The 13,515-nt window shown below is 39.4% G+C and overlaps 1 protein-coding gene across 1 annotated transcript in view; it reads right to left on the bottom strand.

Annotated features, from left to right (window-relative positions):
- Positions 1 to 4,534: 4,534 nt before the first annotated feature.
- PIGN (phosphatidylinositol glycan anchor biosynthesis class N) overlaps positions 4,535 to 13,515 on the bottom strand; it is a 102,874-nt gene continuing 93,893 nt past the window's right edge. Inside the window, exon 29 of the mRNA XM_007457530.1 lies at positions 4,535 to 4,658. Coding sequence (XP_007457592.1) covers positions 4,535 to 4,658 — 124 coding nt within the window. The remainder of the gene's footprint in view (positions 4,659 to 13,515) is intronic.

Below are 13,515 nucleotides of genomic sequence, written 5' to 3'. Positions count from 1 at the left end.
TCTTCTGTCAGCGTTCAGTAGGTGTTCTGTAGGAGCTGTTCCACATGTAGATGTATTTCTGATGTATTTGTGGGGAGGAAGGTGATCTCCATGTCTTTGTCCTTCGTCATCCTGAAGGTCTCCCCCCGACACCCTTTTTTGAAACATGATAAGCTGAGGTTTTTAAGTACAAAAGTATGTGGGGACACTTCTGAAGTATGTGTGCCAGGCGGAAGGGAGACTTGAAGGTCGGGTCTGTGGTCAAGCAAGTGGAAATTTGGGGCATATTGCTATCTTCTCCCTTCACAATGCACATGCCAAATTAAATTCCCAGTACTACAAGAAATACACCTATTTAGCTTTGACTAGGTGTTTCTCAAATATATTTGATCAGGGAACCTTTTTTATTATGACATCTATTTGTATCCTAAGAAACCCATGTTCCAAGGGACATACTTTGAGAAATGCTGCTATGTGGCAAATACTGCAGTACTCAGGGTGGTGAGTTAACAACTGTGATCTGTGTTAGTGTCTCTAAGGAAATTAATAAGGGACACATTACTTCTAAAATGCTCTTTTTTTTTGCGGTACGCGGGCCTCTCACTGTTGTGGCCTCTCCCGCTGCGGAGCACAGGCTCCGGACATGCAGGCCCAGCGGCCACGGCTCACAGGCCCAGCCGCTCCGCGGCACGCAGGATCCTCCCGGACCAGGGCACAAACCCGTGTCCCCTGCATCGGCAGGCGGACTCCCCACCACTGTGCCACCAGGGAAGCCCTAAAATGTTCTTTATATAGAATGAGTATTAAGAGCAGAAATCCCACCCAACTCTTTTACAAACCACACTGATGCAGAAATGGGAAAATGCTACAAGATATTACTACAGTGCTGAAAGCACATACCCTAACAATCCCACTCTCAAGCATTTTACAGATAGAATGTCAGTATAAAAAGAACAACTCTGAAAAGGTGAGACATTACCAAGTTATCTCAGATCTCTTAAAGTAGTCCTCAGAACTGCTTGAAGGGGATCCTCCCTAAATGATTTGAGTTGGTTTAGCTCATTCTCTGAGGGGGAGCTCCCCGACCAGAGGGCATCTAGAGACAATCTAGAGCAATCCCCATGCAATGCCCCGACCCCATGCCCTCTGGGCCTGCTCCATCAGAAATTACATATTTGATGGCACAGTTACGTATCAAAAGGTGAAGGCCAAAGGAGTCCTCAGTCCACTACAAATGTGTAAGGGTGGGGCTGGAGGTGGGGGACATATATGCTCCTAATATCTGAGTTGACTAAAATTCGGAATGAGTTTTTCATGAGAAACAGTATCATAAGTGATGAGTAAGTAGTTTTCTAGGTAAGTAGTTCAGCTCTATCGTTGTTTAATCGTTTGAGGGGATTATTGTGAGAATATACTACCGCTTATAACATTATTTCCTGAAAAAATAAAAACGCATTTTGTGTTCTAAATACAGCACATTAAAAAAAAATAGTAGAGAGAATTAAAGCATTCATAAATTACAGACAGGCTGCAGATAGTTTCCTAAATCCTTAGGGTTTCCTCCAAGATTTATTCATGGTCCATGTGACATAGCATGGTTTTTTTTTGTTGTTCAATATTTTCTCAACCTGATATGCCCACTTTAATTCTTACAGCAATTCTTAATTTAAACAAATGTTAATCAGCAAATGTCTTAAGTCTTGACTTGAAAACCTGGTATTTATAGTTACAATGAAAAAGTAAATGCCTTAAACAGAAATATATTTTACTTAAATCTTATTTATATTTTCTCTGTTTTTCAATATAAAAATATGCATTTCAAAACACTTCAAGATATCCTGATAAGCTGCACAATAGAAAAGGCCCATCCAGTGCACTGTTCCCAGGTGAGTCTGAGGGGTCCTGTCACAGTAGAGCAAGGCTGGCCTGTGGCTGTAGGGGCAATCGATGTTTTGTAAATTCACACTGACTTGTAACAATATTAAAAAGATGTGCTTCAAAAAGCAAAATAAAGATAAAGCACAGAGCACCTTTTACCATGTTGTAATAAAATATTCATTAATTCCTCTGTGTGAAAATCTGGAAAAAGATGAAAGGCAAAACTAGATATAAAAGGAAAAATAATAAGTGTTTATAAAGTCAGTTTTCTCTGACTTGTGAAAAGACTAATCAAAAATCCTTTGAGGCAATGTGGAAGTTCATGGGTTCCCCACCTGCCAATACCGTTTCAGCAGCTTCTTAGCTGTCTACCTAGATTTCATATTACAGACTGCATGAGGTCTTACATTGACATCAGTGCGTCTCTTGTTTTTTGTACTATAATGCTCTCGCTGGCATACCATGAAGTACTATCACAAGTCAACTATAACTATACTTCATCATAAATAGGAATTAAGAAAGTACATTTTGCCAAACTGATTTTTGAATCTCCTAAATTGTATCTGTTCACTCACCTGCCAATTTGAAAAATCTGCTAATTTGTAGAGGGCTTCCTCATCATTAATAATGAATTAGTAATGCTATAACTTAATTCAAAATCAATTATTTTTTAAAAATGGGGCTCAGACCAAGAAAGCTTAGCATCAGCCAAACTCTCCTGGCACACCATGGGCAAAAGGCCAACTCCACAGTGACATCTAAAGGTCACTTTATGAAGAATCCAAATAAAAATTACTCTCAAAATATTTTGGGGCTTCCCTGGTGGCGCAGTGGTTGAGAGTCCGCCTGCCGATGCAGGGGACACGGGTTCGTGCCCCGGTCCGGGAGGATCCCACATGCCGCGGAGCGGCTGGGCCCGTGAGCCATGGCCGCTGGGCCTGCGCGTCCGGAGCCTGTGCTCCGTAACGGGAGAGGCCACAGCAGTGAGAGGCCCGCGTACCGCAAATAGAAAAAAAAAAAAAAAATTTTGTCCATTAAAATTAGTTTATGAATAGAAATTAAACTTTAACGAGAGGACTTTGGGCCTTTGAGCTAGAATCTCACAACCAGAAAGAAAAGCAATTTTAACACTGACATGATATTTTCAGAAAGTTTAACCATTGATTTAAAGAATTCTGTTGGAATAATGCATGATAAAAGCTTTGGAAGTAACAGTTATTGAATCTACAATTAAAAACTAATCGTGGGCTTCCCTGGTGGCGCAGTGGTTGAGAATCTGCCTGCCGATGCAGACGACACAGGTTCGAGCCCTGGTCTGGGAAGATCCCACATGCCATGGAGCAACTGGGCCCGTGAGCCACAATTACTGAGCCTGCGCGTCTGGAGCCTGTGCTCCGCAACAACAGAGGCCGCGATAGTGAGAGGCCTGCGCACCGCGATGAAGAGTGACCCCCACTTGCCACAACTAGAGAAGGCCCATGCACAGAAATGAAGACCCAACACAGCCATAAATAAATAAATAAATACATTGTGTATTATTAAAAAAAAAAAAAAAAAAAAGGAAGGGGTCCGAGGGGGTCTGGGGCACACACTTAGAATTTAAAAAAAAAAAACCAAAAAAAAACTAATCATTTAGGGGCTTCCCTGGTGGTGCAGTGGTTAAGGATCTGCCTGCCAATGCAGAGGACATGGGTTCGAGCCCTGGTCTGGGAAGATCCCACATGCTGCGGAGCAACTAAGCCCATGCACCACAACTACTCAGCCTGCACTCTAGAACCTGTGAGCCACAACTACTGAGCCTGTGTGCCACAACTACTGAGCCTGCGCTCTACAGCCCGTGCTCTGCAACAAGAGAAAGCCTGCACACAGCAAAGAAGACCCAATGCAGCCAAAAATAAATAAATAAAATAAAAATTTTAAAAACCCCCCAAAACTAATCATTTAAATCTTTTCCCCCATGGACAAGACACAAATAACAAGCTTTTTCTGCTTTTCTATCTCCAGAAATTCCATGAGAATCCAGAAATGGGGAAAAAAAAAAAAAAGTGAAGGTAAAACCTGCATCTAGCTGATTGACTATGAAAACTAAAAAAGCACTAAAAAGCATAAAATAGTATTGCTGAATACAGAAGAAAAATGAAAAACATCTGCAAACATTTTTCTACACATCCTGATTGTCTTTCTAATGTTGTTTAGTAGTTAGAACTATTTGCAAAACAAGTGCTGAGAGTTGATAAATATTTATGGTGCCACCTGGTGATGTACTTCATGTTCAGCCAGTGCATTGATTTTGGATATGATCAGTACTGCCCCCTCAGGAGCACAGTCTCCTCTGCATATAATACAGGAAGCTGTACAGCTGGGGACCAGAGACTGTTACAGGTGCTCTGAAACATCGGTGAGAAGAGTTGCCAACTAAAGGAAAAAATGAAAATGCAGAATGCTTTACTCTGCTTTTCCACAGATGTAACCATGACTTCATGCAAAACCTAAAGAAAATGGAAGCTCCTTTACTCCAGATAACCCATAAATTCAGAATTCCACATATAATTTCCTTTAGATGAGCAGAGTATGTTATACATTAATATCCATCTCCTTTATGAATCCTTGATAAGGTTTTAGTTGACAAGGAGAATGAGAAACAGGATCTGGATGCTGAATGATGGCTTTGGCAATATCATATGAGGTGGCTTTTGGGTCTGCCACACAGTTTGAGTTTCTTTGTTGTGAGCATCTGTGCCAGGCCATTGAGAAACACCAGAAAGATGGTCATGGACATGACAATCACGTAGTGGCTGATGCTACAGAAGGAGAAAAAGAAACATGTTACAGGCAGAGAGAACACATAAGAGGAAAAGCATAAGATTCCTCTAACTAATGTTTCTAAATGTACAGTTGATCCTTGAACAACTCAGGGATTAGGGGTGCCGACCCTCTGAGCAGTCGAAAATCAGCTTATAACTTTATAGTTGGCCCTCAGCATCCAAGGTTCCTAAGTATCTATGGTTTGGCATCCTCGCATTCAACCAACCACGGATCTTGTAGTACTGCAGCATTTACTATTGAAAAAAATCCACATATAACTGGATCCATGCAGTTCAAACCCATGTTGTTCAAGGGTCAACTGTGTATATAAAATACACAGAATTACAAAGGATACCAATGATTCTGAAATAGATACCAACATGTTAAAAAGAACAAATTTGTTGTAGAAGTAGTGATGAGCATAATATTTTGAGATTAGCTCCAACAACTATGATGATATGAAAATGTCTGATTGATATTAGTAGTGCCTGTATCTTTGTCACCATTAGAAACTGAATTTTAAAATTTAGCTTTTAGAAAAATAAAGAGAGTTTCCCCCCTCTAATTCTTATATACTCTGAATAATATCCACAGACTCCCCATGATGTCCCCAAGTTAAGTATTCTGATATTTTAGACCATGCCATCCCATGTTTTGACATAAGTTAGAAGTACTTTGACAAAAGTACCAGCCACAAAGAAAGAAAAATGTTACCCAAACTCAAATTCAGTGAAGCAAAAGTTTTACTCAAAGAATCTAAACAAAAGAAAAGGGACACATCTCTCTATTAATCTCAGAGTCAAAGCTACTATCCCCAAGACTTCTGGAAGAAGATAGAACATGCTTAAAATTACTCAGTCCCAGTTCCCATCTATCAGCAATATAAAATGTTCAGTTTTTCTTTTTAAACACAGTACGTAGTACATGGCTTGATGATAAATTTGGAAATATGGAAAGAAATTTAGGACACAGATCTGACAAATGTGCAACAAAGCAGAGGCTTCCTATAGTGATACTAGTACAGTATTGCCCAAGCTAAGCTTCAGTGCAGATTGGCAAGTTATTTATTCACAATGCCTATCAGAGTTGTGTTTAACTGTCTAACTTCATAATAGATTCACACATTTTACACCCTTCAACAAAGGTAAAGGGAAGGTTCCGCAGGCCTGTAACCAAGCTGGCTTGATGAAGGGAGGTCATATTTTCTCCCCTTTCCTCTCCTCTACCCCTAGCAAATAGAAGTCCTGGTGTGGGTTAAAGAAGCCCCTTCCCAAGAATGGCCCCCAGGGCAACCCCAGGTAACTTGTCTTAGGGCATCTGGGAAGGTACCTTTTGGGTGCATGTGAAACAGGCCGATCACAGAGAGGCACATTGAGACTAAGGGGAAAGGGAACAGCGGCCTGCAGGCCTCCCTCCCACCTTCTCAATAGCTCCAGTCCAGTAGGTGGGCAGCCCCCCAAAATGTCAAACTGCTGGCCCTAGGCCAACCTAGGCAAAGTTTCACTGTGCTGTCAGGTAACTGCCCCATAGGCAAGGCCCCTCAAGGCCAGGAAAGAAGGGCCTCTACTCTATGCAGCTTTTATTTATTTATTTATTTTTGGTATTGTTATAAGCTTTTAAGTAAGAACCTCCAGTTGTAAAGCTTTATGGTTTGATAGGATTTCCTTTGGAAAGCCACTGATTCCTATTTAGAATCTTTCTCTAGGTTCACTGGTTCATCTTGTAAAGTAAATTTGATATAGAAGAGTTGGCTAATTAAAAAATAAGAATGAGAACTAGTTATGTTAGAAATCTGCTTCTGGGCTAGGGTAGGCTCCTGACCTAAAAAGAAAACAATAAAATTAGATCTTTAACTGCTAGCCAAATATTAACATTAAGTTAAGATTTTTGAAATGTTTGTTTATTTTCACTGTAAAAATAATGTAACAGAATATTGGACCTGGAATTTTTTTCTACTTAAATTTATGTGTGTATGTGTTTGTGTGTATGTGTGTTTGTATATATTTTTTTAACCCTGAATGAATATGATATAGCTCTTATCTACCACTTAATTATGTAGATTTTACAAAGCTACTTTCCAACTTTAGTAGCTACAGAGGAAATAAATCACTGATAATTATTTATTTAAAAATGAAAACAATGATAAGACATTTTTATCATTCTACAAAGCCCTTCTGGGAATAAAACTATCTAGATATTTATTTTAACAGAATGCTCTTGAACAACTCATGCCAAAATAGACAAGATTATGTTACTAAAATTATGTGAGTTGTGCTGAAATTTTATCACACTTAAGTTGGTAGCTGGTTGACTGATCTTACTTTAAACATCTTCCAAAGTGGGGCAATTCAAGTTTATCACAGCACAGAGGTGTTAGAAAACTAGAAGCTTTAAAAAAAAAAAATCAGAAAAACTTCCTTTTCCAGGAGATGGAGTAGGTGTACTTTCCCCTATTCTTCCTACCGAGTACAACAAAAACTCTGGGCGTTGTATATAAAAGAAACATAAGAAGACTGAACAGTGGATAGAATACACACAGGTTAAGGATCTTGGGACCCAAGGAATGACACAGTGGGTAGTTCCCTGGATTTTCTTTTTGCTGGAACAAATTGGAACAAAGCAGAAATGCCAATGGACATAGCCCAAACCCCTCCGAAACAACCCAACATGATAACAAAAGCCTACTCTAGCCAAAGGACAGACAAGGAATGGGGCAGGCCCAAAAGATGGAAAACTTTTAGACAGTAACTGTTCCACTTCAGCCAGAAACCACAGAAAAAAGGGTGGTTCGGCTCCTACCTGCTCCAGCAAAGGCCGAGTGGGGAGCCTACACTTCCACCCTCACCAGGCTTTGATGAGGTACTCCAACCCCCATCCATCCCTGACCCTGAACCCCCATGGCATGAGAGAACACTGAGTAGGGAAGCTGGTACTTTCACCCAAACCTGGCAGTGACAAGCAATTCCCACTGCCCGACAGTGTCAGTGGAGACCACGTGAGAAGCCTCGACTTGCACCCCCGTCCAGCAGTAATGAGGGCCCCCCCTCACTGGGGTAGTATCAGACGAGGCCCAGTGGAGAGTCATTCACCTCCGCCCAGAGTTAACAAGGCCATTCCCCTCCCCACTGTGATGTTAGTGGAGGTCATGTAGGGGAGCAATAAGGACTTCCAGCCCTTCCTAGCCACAGAAATATCAGGGGAGGCCCAGTGGGGAACTGTAATTCCTTCCCCTGCCCTGTAATAACAAGGAAACCCCTTTGGGCGTCAATGGAGGCTGAATGGGGAACCTGGATTTCTACTCCAGTCAGTCAAAAAACAGTTTGGTAGTTTCTTATAAAACTAAACATGCAACTACTATATGACCCAGCAAGTGTACTTCTGGACATTTATCCCAAAGAAATAAAAATTGATGTTCACAAGAATGTTTAGAGGCTTAATTCATAATAGCCCGAAACTGGAAATAACCTCAATGTTCTTCAATGGGTGAATGACTAAACAAACTGTGGTACATCCGTACTACAGAATACTACTCCGAAATAAGAAGGAATGAACTACTGAAACACACAACAACCTGGATGAATCACCGGAGAATTATGCTGAGCAAAGAAAGCTAATCCCATAACGTTACATACTGTATAATTCCACATATGTAACATTCATGAAATAACAAAACTACAGAAATGAAAAAAATATTAATGGTTGCCAGGGGTTAAGGAGGAATGGAAGCAGGAAGGAAGTGGTTTTGCCAATAAAAGGGCAACACGAAGGATCCTGTGTTGATAGAAGCTGTTCTGTATCTTGACAATATGAACGTCAATATCCTGGTTGTTCTATAGCTTTGTTGCATGAAGTTACCCCTGGGGGTAACTGGGTAAAGGGAGTACAGGATTTCTGTATTATTTCTTACAATCTCATGTGGACCCATAATTATCTCAAAATAAAATGTTTAATTGAAAACAACTGGCAGCTTGCAGACAACACAAAAACAGGAGGTGGGCTGGCTTGTGCTAAAGGGTCATAGATTGCTGACCTCTGCCCTAGGCTGTCAGGTCCCTGGAGGCAGGGACCGTGGTCCCTGTTTCTCTCCCCATTTCATCTTTAAGGTCCAATTCAAGGCCTTGTGGGCCCTCCAATATTTGTTAAATTATTAAAAATGGTAATTTGTAATTAAAAGAAATCAGAAACTCTTCTTTTGTTTTATATACCCTGGCAGATTTAGCCTGGACTGAAATCAGACTCCCCTAAAATAAAAGTCATAGACATATAAACAAAATTAAATGATAAAAGACAAAATCCCAAAATATTTAAAGAAACAAAGAGTCTCTCCCAAAATGAAGTAAAACTAGCCCTAGGAGATATTAAAACATAAAGATAAGTGTAATTCTGGCATTAGAATCAATAATCAGAACCAGGGAAGGGAACAGAAAGCACCGTACACTAAAGATAAAGGAACCATCACAAAAAACTCATGAGTGTTCTGGCTAGGCTCACTTTAATTTTATGGGCACAGATGAGATTTGGTTCTCATGAATGCCTCAATTCTTACTGCACACTTGTGAATTATTTTTCTGTCTCCAAGTCAAACCATTTAATATCCTTTCTTCTCCTCAAAGTTCTATCACCTTCCGTCCCTCTCAGGAGATGACTTTGCTTATTTGAGAAAACTTTACTGAGAGCTAAGAGAGAACTTCTCTTCTTGCCCCAAACCTACTAAAACACCCATATCTGTCCATATTTCCTTCTGCACCTGATCCTATCTAAAACAAACCCCTCCACTTCTATTTTGGATCCTGTTTCAACTCTCCTACAAAAGGACTTTACTTTTGCAATGATCCCCCCACCTCTCTCATAGCGACATTTTCCCCTTCTCTAAAGCGAGCAAAGCTGTCACCACACAGATGTGTAATTTCTCTCATCCTAAAAATAAAAGAAAAACTCTCCCAAGATCCCATGGCTTCCTCTGGCACCATCCTAATTTAAGACATTTTAAATTTGATATGTAAAACCCAGCTCTTAATTTCCCAAATCTTCCTTCATCAACCTCACTTTTCTGAGGGGCTTCTCCATCTTGGGAAATGGCTTTACTGTTCATTCACTTAGTTACTCAAGATAAAAAACCTAGGAGTCACCCTTGATTCTCACCTTTTCTTCTCCTAGCACATCCAGTCCATTAACAAATTCCACTCACCTCTCTTTCAGAATACTTTGTAAATCTAGCCTCTTGTTACCATTTTGAATCACTGCCCTAGTCGAAGCTGTCATCATCTCTAGTTTAGAATACTGCAAGAGCCTATTAACCAATTTTCCTCTTCCCTCTCTTGATCCCTGAGTATGTTCTCCATATTGGCCAAAGTGTTGTTTCCAAATGTAAAGCGTATCAAATACTTCCCTGCTCAAGAGTCTAATGCTTTGCCTTATACTTGGAATAAATTCCTAATTCCTTACAATGACCTTCAAAGCCATAAGTGACATCAACTGTCTTTCTGAACTCTCTCCCTACCATGTTTCTCCTCACACCTTTCTCCTTCATGTTTTCAAAAGTAATGACATCGGGAAATGGTTATCATAGAAAGCCAACTTAAAAAAAAGAAAAAAACCTGTATATGTTTGCATATAAATTAAGTCTAAAAGGAGATACATCAACCTGTTGGACAGAGGTTAACTCTGAGACATTGAATTATGTGTGACTTCTTACTTTTTCTACATGCTTTCTGTATTTTCTACAATGAGCTTGTGATACGTTTCTATTTATGTGATGTTTACAAATTATGACATAGAACTCTTGGCCAAGCTCATAATTATCACAGAAATCTTCAACTCTCTCCCATTTCTGTTCCTCACAGGACATTTCAAAATCTGCAATGGTTCCTGAGATAAAAGTCCTCAACCCAATAAGCTGGATATAATGGTCACAATTCTTCATGTTATAGGAAGGTTCACTCCCCAACCCAGGGACTGGAGTTTGGAGTCAGAGGTGAGATGAGGGACGGAGTGTAAACTGCCCAGTCTACAGCCTCAAGGATCAAATCCAGGACAGCCCAATCTGACCCTGGTTCCATGGGAAGACCAGGCAAGGAGGTTAGGACGCAGGTAGATGAAGGAAAGCCATGAGGACTGTAAAAGGTTACACTATAAAACGAATATACAGAATGTGGCCTATCCATACAATGGAACACTATTCAGCAATGAAAGGGAACAAAGTACTGATCCATGCTACAACATAAAGGAATGCCAAAAACATCACACTAACTGGAAGAAGACAGATGTGAAAGACTGCATGTTGTATGATTCCATTTATTGAAATGCCCAGAATAGGCAAATCTGTAGAGACAGAAAGCAGATTAGTGGTTTCCTGGGGCCAGGTATGGGAATTGCATAGAACTGAATTAGGCACGGGAGAATTTTCTGAGTGATGGAAATATTCAAAAACTAGATTGTGGTGATGGTTGCACAACTCCATAAATCTGCTGAAAAATCACTGAAGTGATTTAAATCATTTAAAACCTTAAAATGGATGAATTTTATGATATATAAATTATACCTCAATAAAGCTGTAAAAAAAAAGAAGAGATTATATTCTAGCAGATGTTTTTTCCATTAAATTTTACTATCAATTTTAGGTGTTTTTTAAAACTTTAAAATATTAAATATGACTTGATCTCTTAACAAAGTAGTTTTGTAAAGCCAGAAAGTAGGTGACCCATCCTCAAATTTAGTGACAGTCTATTTATAAAAGGTATTCCACAGATCACCTATCTCCTTGGCCTGAAGTGGCCTGAAATCATGGACTCTTGGCTCATTTAAGCTAACATCATTGGCAGGGAACAGTTGTGAAGCTCATCATCTTTGTGCCACTGAGTCTAAGGCATTCAGTTTGTTATATTTTCCATCAATCAAGTCTTGGTGTCATCATAGCATAGCAGAGTTAAAGGAGCATCAAATTTCTACTTGAAATGAGTTCCGCTGTTCCCACTCTCTTCCCTTGACTATTTTGACAGCATTTAAATCAGTAATTCTAAAGGTATACATATGAGATGGTAGAGGGACAGGGTGTGTGTGTGGAGGGGCATACAGAATCACCAGGCAGGCCTGTTCAATGTGTACAATGGGTGATAAAAGGTTGATTATACTTCTCAATTAGGATAATGGGCAATAGAAGCAGATCCTATCTGTCAGATGTACTGGGGAAGAAACAGGTTGAGAATCACTGATTTTAATAAAGCTTAGTATTCATTGTCAAGTGTAAAGATATTTTATGGCACTTATTAATTACATTTAGGAGGATATAAAAATATTATTGGACTTAATGATAAGTTTTCACTACATCTAAAGATAGAAGTGATACTTTAGTTGTCATTTATATTTTAATAATGTATAACAATAGTGCATGTAGGAAACAAAGTCCAAATGAATACCACTATCAAACCGAAGTTCAAACTGATGATGATGACTATTCACCTCATATCAAATACATTCAGAACATAAATTTAAATCTATGTTTTTAGAGTTATGAAAATTCCCTCAAAGGAATTTTTTCTCTAGTTTAAAAAATGCACTTCTCTCAGTATGGAATATAAAAGGCAATACTCTGTAAAGTTTATGGCCTGCTATAAACGAAGAAACTGTGTAAAAGATCAAAAGAAGAAAATGCTAAGTTATAGTCGGCCAAACCCAGTTTCATGGCCTGGGTAGGATATTTTTCACATGGCTGTTGAAAAAAACACCTGATTCCACAAGGTACTCCAGAAAACCACTGAAATTACACCTACGGTTTCAGGTGATCATACTGACTGGAGTGTATTCCTTTAACAGTTTCCATTAAAGTCTGGTAAAATCTGCTCCAAAGATGCATTTTGAACATATTGGACTACACTTACAAACAGATATCCTGTCTTATGCCCTAGCAATGCAATCTTCATTGTTAAAGACACTATTATTTATTAACCTGAAACTCATAGCTGAGGAATCTCTCCAACCTATTTTGAAAACCCACTGCAGTCCCCACGACGGCACTACAGACATTACAGATACATGTCAGACTGCGTTCATGGGGGTCATTAGCCCCTAGTCCTCTCTCAAATTCTAGGACAGGTTCTCACCATTTATGTATTTATAAAGCAATAAAATTTATAAAGCAATAAAAAGGACAAAAGGACAACATTCCATTCCTGTGAATAATAGGCATGGAATGACTGAAGTTATTAACTGTATTACTAATACAAAGGAGTTTGGAAATAAAATTTGTCACAAAGGGAAACCACTGCAGGAGCACAATTCAAATAACCCTGGTTCCCATTAAGGAAATTATGACAGTAAGTTTAATAATATCTGCAACATGACAAGGAACTGCTCAGCTTTTCAAATGTATATCCACATAGGAATAATTAGAAAGCCAAAACTTAAAAGCAATATTTTCACAAATAAAATGCAGGAAAAAGTAGAATAATGAAGTCTTGATAGGTGAACCTTATTATATGGTGCTTTAGTTTTGGATCTTGAAGTGTATTTTCCCCCACTATCCAAGCCGTTTCCTGGCAATCAATCAGATGCTTATGAAGATGCATGAACCACTTCTGCGCATTAGACCTGTATCACATGGTTCACTGCGGTACTATATGCCATTACTGCTATACAGGATGCAAAGGAAAGATTTTAGAATTCTAACTCACCAACAAGAGCAGCAGCAGCAACGAAAACCTCACCTTGCAGCATCAATTGGGGCAATTCCACTTAGAAAGCTTAATTCCACTAACTCAGATTTCATTTTGTCTCTGCATCCCAACCTCTTCCACCTCCCTGCTCCCCATCATCTTCCTTTCTTAAGTAGGCATCTTTTGTACAATATAATAAAAG

This window comes from Lipotes vexillifer, unplaced genomic scaffold (assembly GCF_000442215.2).
Source record: "Lipotes vexillifer unplaced genomic scaffold, Lipotes_vexillifer_v1.1 scaffold125, whole genome shotgun sequence".
NCBI lineage: Eukaryota > Metazoa > Chordata > Mammalia > Artiodactyla > Lipotidae > Lipotes > Lipotes vexillifer.
This window is presented reverse-complemented; position numbering and strand designations above follow the sequence as displayed.